At 41.8% G+C, this 7,021-nt stretch overlaps 1 protein-coding gene across 5 annotated transcripts in view; it reads right to left on the bottom strand.

The window, feature by feature from the left end:
• Positions 1 to 4,612: 4,612 nt before the first annotated feature.
• rnf220a (ring finger protein 220a) overlaps positions 4,613 to 7,021 on the bottom strand; it is a 191,710-nt gene continuing 189,301 nt past the window's right edge. The window contains exon 15 of one of the 5 annotated variants that reach the window (XM_086202838.1): positions 4,613 to 6,851. In XM_086202838.1, coding sequence (XP_086058964.1) covers positions 6,780 to 6,851 — 72 coding nt within the window. In that variant the 3' untranslated portion in view covers positions 4,613 to 6,779. The remainder of the gene's footprint in view (positions 6,852 to 7,021) is intronic. The other 4 variants (XM_086202837.1, XM_086202840.1, XM_086202839.1 and 1 more) reach the window with 4 other exon arrangements.

Genomic DNA, 7,021 nt, shown 5'->3' with positions numbered 1-7,021 from the left:
TGTCTGTCTCTCTATGTTGGCCCTGCGATGGACTGGCGACCTGTCCAGGGTGAACCCCGCCTCTCGCCCAAGGCTGCTGGGATAGGCTCCACCCCCACAAACCTTAACAGGAATAAGTGGAAGAAAATGGATGGATGGAAAAAAAAATCAACGCAACATTTTCCATGAATCTTTCTCAGTTATGACAACTTCATTTGACATTGCGTTGAACCAACAAACAATATTACTTTGGATGAATTAGCTTTTCCTCTTCAGTCACAGCTTTTTCTAAGTACTGCTCACTGAATCACTGTTATCATAAGGACGAGTTTTTAAGTTGGTAACTCAAAAAAAAACGTTAAGTCAGCTGACTTTACCATATTATTTTAAAGTAGTTTAATTTGTTGTCTAGTTAATAATAACAAGGCACACAACTTTTTAAGTAGCAGTAATTTAAAAATATACATATATTTATATACTTTTTCTTTATTTTTTCGCTTTTATATTTTTTGTGCTTTCAAGAAAGACAGTTCAACCACTGCTTTTGTGCAATTCACTGCTTATTTTTATTTTGAACTTGAGCATTGCAAAAACAAAGTAAGAAAACAAACTTACATATCAACTGCTCCTCTGTGCCAAAAGGTTGTAATTTCTATGTGTAGGTGTGACCGGCTCAAAATTGCCATCCAAACTACAAAGTCTACATCGACACAGAACAGCAAAAGCCAACTCGTCAAATGTTATGGCAAGAGACAAACTGCAAGAGACTGACAGCTGCATTGTAACGCCAGTATCATCACCATAAGTCAGCCCGCATCAGTCTTTCTGAAAACAAACTAAAAACATTCTCTTTGGGCTAACATATGTACATATTTATGAAACAACACTTTTTTTGTCCGCTGTCACAACTGTCATGAAGGTTGAACATACTGTATAGCATAATACCAACTAGCCTGACAGAGAAACATCCTCAGTTTATTTCTTTGTTGCCCCTTCAAAAATCCCGTCACCTGAAGAAAATGTGACAGTGTCGGTGTTCTGAAACAGACGGATCTACCATTTTTAGGGGTGGGCCTGCCTCCAACAGTGGCCGTTTTATTCATGGGACTTTCAAGGCCGGTTTCGATCTCTTCGTTGTCCTTTTAAAAGAAAAGAAAAGGGAATTATTGTCTTTCATGGTTTGCGATTGACCTTAAATTTGTCTGTACAGAACATCTTCATGTTTAATTTGTATCTCGACCGTGTTACGTTGCATAAAATCAGAGAACCCGTTAAACCACAGCCATTTGTTCATCTTTTCCTTTGCAGTGCTATCAACACTTACATTACACTTGAAGGGAAATTCGAGTGTAATTTGAACCCAGGGTCTAACACATCATGAGTCAGAGACTAAAAAAGCTTCTGATGTCCACCAATCATGATCACAACAAGCATGATTCTTCATTAACAGCACAAATAGGGTAAATAGTTTGTATTTTTTTAAAAACTCACACACTTTTCTCCAGCTGCTTCTGAGTAACAGTGTGTTCATGGTAACTGGAAACTCTGAGCATTGAACAATGTAACCTTCCAGTTGAAACACCAACCAGAACGTTTGATGGCTCGTATCATGTAGCGGCACCTAGTTTTAATTGTTGATGAAGTATGGTGTCACAAAATGGCCATGCTACAAAAATATGTAGTAGTGGTGCGCACGCCTGAAGCAGCCGGGGAAGAGAAGGTGGGTTCTGTTCTCGTCTTTTTAAAATACAAACAGGCAACGGGGGTGTTCTACTCGGACTCACGCTGTGTTAAACCCTGGATAAAAATGATGCCTGCTTTAAAAAAAATCGACTGGCAGTGAGTAGCGCTGGAGCAGTCTTACATTAGCGACCCCAAACCCTTTGAACAGGTCCTCTTCTTTCTCTCCGAGGTACACGACAATGGCTGCTCCTCTCCACATTTCAACTGTCTTGTGCGATATGAAACAAGGGTCGTGTGGGTGTCAAATGAGGCTAATCTGCAGTATGTCGAACTGCCCATAGCGCATTCAGACAAACTCTAAATATTTATCATACCTCAAGAAGTAGGTCCTTCATTTGCCTGATCCTTGCTGCTGAAGCTCCTCCTCTCGATGAAACCACATCCATGAGTTTCTTGGTGCACCGATCAAGTTTGGCCATGAAAGTCGCCTCCAGGTTTACCATCGTTCTTCTCTTGAACTCATCATTTATCTGTGGAACGTAACGTGAAGAAATTAGCGACAGTATTTCCAATAGCATTAATGGGGTCCAAATTATTAGAGTGAGTGAGTGAGTGAGTGAGTGAGCATTTGGAGAACATGCACTAGCCGTCTTCAGCACATCGTCTTTGAAGTTCTGCAGTGTGTGAGGAGTGTTTTCTGCTTTTGTGGGAGCCAAATGTCCCATGGATATTGGTGCTAAAACCACAGTTTTTAAACACACATGCCACAGTCTCGTATTTTTTCAAATGGTGACTGAGGTGGACACACAACTCCATCTCTGATGAGACTGCAGTCGTGCTACAACACTGGCAGGTGAAGGAAAGAGTTCCTGACCTGACGCCTTGCTGAGCTTCAGCGGAGTGATTTCTTGATAAATGTGATCTCAGGCTTTAGTCTGAATGAACAAAACCAGTGCTGGTGAATGCATGGCAGACTCACCACCCATCTTTCAAAACAATGACACACTTAACAAAATGTAAATCTGATTAAAAACATTTAAGTTTACATCATTGCCTTTACATGACTAAAATTTCCACCTCCAGATTTTAAACAGGTAGACAAAATATAATAATAAAGAATTTACTCACCACTTTGATTCCTCTCACAGAAACATCAGACTCCATTTGGGGGAAGAACACAGCTGCACATGTGAACTCTCTCTCTCTCTCTCTCTCTCTCTCTCTCTCTCTCTCTCTCTCAACAGTTACACGGTTAAACAAACAACAACTTTTAATTATCTCAATGAAAGTCTAGCTTATTCAGCTGTGTGGGTAGGAGATGGAACTTAAAATGGAACGGTCAACGTTGAGAAAAATTAAGTTATAAAGCTACGTTTATGATGTAATGGCAACTTGAATTTTGTTTTAAGCTTACCAGCAATGAAATTTGAGTGTACATGAAATGCTAAATTAAGTTTGATCACAACTTAGAAAAGAAAGTTAGCAACTTAGAAAGTTTATCTAAATCAATCAATTACATTTTTTAAATTGCATATATGTATTAAATTAAGTGGTGTCAACAGATACTCTGACTTACTTTTTAGAGTGTAGTCCTCATACTTCGGTGCTCATAGGCAAGGCAAGGCAAGGCAAGGCAAGGCAAGGCAATTTTATTTGTATAACCCGTTTTCACCAACAGTTTGTCTCCAGGCTTCACATGGCATCATAACAACATCCTCTGCCCTCAGAGCCTCACATCGACTGAGGAAAAACTCCATAGAAAACCTTTAACAGGGAAAAATCTGAGAAACCTCAGGGTGAGGAGGGGAGGAGGATCCCTCACCAGGAGGGACAGACGTGCAGTAGATGTTGTTACAGACAAGAAAACAGTTTACAATGCAGAATGTGAGAAACACGGAAATGTTAATAACAGCTGAAGAAGGAAGCTGTTGCATTCAGTAGAACTTAATTTAAGTTGTGCTCAAACATGGTAGGTCCCAACTAGAAGAGTTAGCATTTGTTTGCTTGCAACTCAAATCAAAATGACAATGAGCTTGAGAATTTGTGGACGGACCCATCAGGGCAGGTTTGCTGTTGCTTGTCAGTCATACAGATGTGACTGATGAGGGGAAAGAAAACATGTCAGCTCAAAATACTTATCAGTGAGCACTTTAAAGGCAAAATACTTTATTCATTCCATTATTTACACAAAATTCTATCTTAGTTGCTTTTGCAAATTTTGTATGTGAATAAATTCCATCGTCATCTTCCGCTTATTCCTTACTAGTAAGGGTCATGGGGGGGGGGGGGGGGTGGAGCCTATCCCAGCATCAACGGGCGAGAGGCGGGGTTCACCCTGGACAGGTCACCAGTCCATCACAGGACCAACATACAGAGACGAACAACCATTCACACTCACATTCACACCTACGGTCAATTTAGAGTATCAATCAGCCTCGTCCCTAAATTGATGTCTTTGGACTGTGGGAGGAAGCTGGAGTACCAGAGTGAACCCACACAGGAACAGGGAGAACATGGAGACTCCACACAGAAAGATCCCGATCCCAAGCCGGGACTCGAACCCGGAACCTTCTTGCTGTGAGGCCACAGTGCTGACCACTGCACCACCGTGCAGCCCTGTGAATAAATTATTCATTCAATTTAAAAAAAAAAATGGCGCTGTCCCTTTGTTTTAGCCTGCGTTGGTTTGGGATTAAAGTTTGAGTGTTACAGTGCATTCAAACTCCAAAACCTCATTTTGGCTCCGTCTTCAATCGTGTAGTTTCATTTTCATGTTTAGACAAAACCACAATATGTTTCCGGAGGCACAGTTCACCTTGACTGTGACAGGATTAAAATGGACAGCGACATTGGAGCTTAGCTACACGTCTCGTAGAACTGAGCAACACTAACGCACACACGGGTCAGCAGCAGACAGAAGAAATATCCAGGAGGGTGATGATGAGATTTATAATCATTTAATTCATGTCAAATGTAGTTTACAAACGGGAAAGACACATACCATTTCCAAGAATATACAAGACAAAATTTAGTTGGGACACCATCTTCTTGTGCAATTTGTCATCTTGGGGGCCAGGTTCCAATCAAATGTTGCATCACATCCTGTTTGGCCTGTGGAGAGTTGAAAGCACCAGTGCGTGCAGCTACCCAATGAGCTAAAATCAAAAGGAACAAACCTAAAAGAAAAATGTTCATCAACAGGTGAGCTCAACTCATGCATTAACGGTCCCAGTTTCTTCATTCTCGTTATAAAGAATGATCCCAAACCCTGTTCATTTCTCTGAAAGCAAAGGTAATTGTTGAGACTGGGGGCTTCTGATACTTGAACACTTCTGACACCAAGAAGAAAGGAAGCCGAGTGAAAATGCAAAACACAGGAAACGTGTCTCTTTTGTAGTAAGGCCATCCTCCTGACCTTTATATTTCTCTAAGCAGTGAACACAGGGACAGTTGTCTTATTTCACCGCCCAGACGTGAACAGGACCACTCATGGTATTTGAGAAGTTTTATTTTTTCTTTTTTTCCTCAGCGTTTCTTACAATAATACAGACGTCACAGAATACATAGATTTACAAACACAAAGCACACCACCACCTTGCTGCCGTAGAGGGAAGGGAGGGGGGCGGGGAATGTCGTGGGTCTGGAGTTTGCCAGTTCAGCCTCGGCCATCCTTCTTTTCCAGAGACTTCCCTCACTTATTACCTGCCCTTCAGGTTGCCTTTTTGCAGCATAACAGTATGACAACAATGGAGAAAAGCTTTCTTTTGTGACGTGTACGGGTAAAACAAACAGGGTCTAGACTATGATCTGAGCATGATTCTATTCCCAAAGTAGAGATGGAAGTGAAAGTAGGAGGCTCAGTTGCAACTAAAGAGCAGTTCCACTGCACTGCTTGTTTGCAGGAAGTCTTGGGCAACAAGAATCTCTGCATTCCAGAAAACTAACAAAGATCTTTACTTGCATCAGGATCAGATCTACAGTTCTGCAGAAAAATCACACCTAAATCTTGACCATCTAGTCTTGAGTAGTTTATTCTTACTTAAATTTTTTTGAATTCCTGTACAGTGAAATAAACTTCCAACAGATCAAATGATCCTTTTTTTTAAAATACAGAAGGCTTTTTTTATTCCAGCCATTTTTTTGCCCCAAATATTATTCCCACACCCTTTCAACTAAGAACAGGATATTATATATACTTCTCTGTGTGTGTCTGCTGATGGTAATATGTATGCATTTGTCTGTGTGTACATGTGTGAACTCTATGTCATTTACACCCAACATTGTAAACATACATAGAACTATATTACATGTGCTTGCACTGCATCTTAGGGGGGGGAGAATTTTGGTTTACTTCACTACAACAACACGAGAGAGGGAAGAGGGGAGGGACTTGTGAGAGGATGACTTGGAGGAAGAGGAGGAGTGTCATTCTCCCTGTCAAAGTTGCGAGGTTATTTTCCGTTTGGCTGAAAGCTCAGTTAGTGGCCAGGTCATTGAATTTTCTGAAGCAACAGGGGCTTGAAGAGGAGTTGTCTCTCTACCTGGGATTGGGGCAAAAACACACATACACGCGCACACACGCAAAAAGAAAAAAAAACAAAACAAAAAAAACAACAGCTTTCCATCAAGTCATCAGCAGGGCCAGTTGTCCTGCACCACTGTACTGTCGAAGAAGAGCTAGAGGCAGGGGGGTTGTTGCTGTGGGTCAGAGGTTCCATTAAGGTAAGATCACGCTCCAGCAGGGAAAAGCTACCAGATTCTCAGCAGGGCCAAGCTGCTAGTTGCTGGGATCAGGGTCTCCGCTGAACAAGTCTTTCAGCAGATGATCTCCAATGTCAAATGTACAGGGATTCTTGTCTGTGAGGCCAGGGGGGTCAAAAGCCTAGCTGTCTATTAGCATGGGGGCCAGCAGGTGCTGCATAGTCTTTCATTCAAGCCAGTTTCCACCTCCAGGAAGAGCCAACAGTCTCAAAGACACCCAATCTTGTCTCAGAGCAGTTTTGGAGGGTTTGGAGCTACCGACCTGGGCCACGAGACAGAACAAATGGTGATCGAGAGGGGGAGGGAGATGAAATCCACGGTGATTGAGGAATGGATAAGAAGGCGGGGTGTGCTCTTTACAAGTAGACACGTCGTAGGTCTCCAGGTGAGGTGATGGTGTTGCACTGCGGGCACAGCTTCTTGTTCCCCTGTAAAGGACGGGTAGAGGGATGACAGTTAGCATGGTTGTTCATATCAGTGAATTATTCATTCAACATTATGAAAATATTTTTATTTTCTTGTAGGAAATGGAATGATCGACTGATTAGTCTTATATTTGCCCATGAAACATGAAGTCAGGATATATATCTTCCTCCAC

This window comes from Aulostomus chinensis, chromosome 5 (assembly GCF_037954235.1).
Source record: "Aulostomus chinensis isolate RoL2024-O1b breed Wild chromosome 5, RoL_Achi_v1.0, whole genome shotgun sequence".
NCBI classification, from domain to species: domain Eukaryota; kingdom Metazoa; phylum Chordata; class Actinopteri; order Syngnathiformes; family Aulostomidae; genus Aulostomus; species Aulostomus chinensis.
The sequence above is the reverse complement of the archived record's forward strand: the minus strand, read 5'-3'. Positions and strand labels throughout refer to the sequence as shown.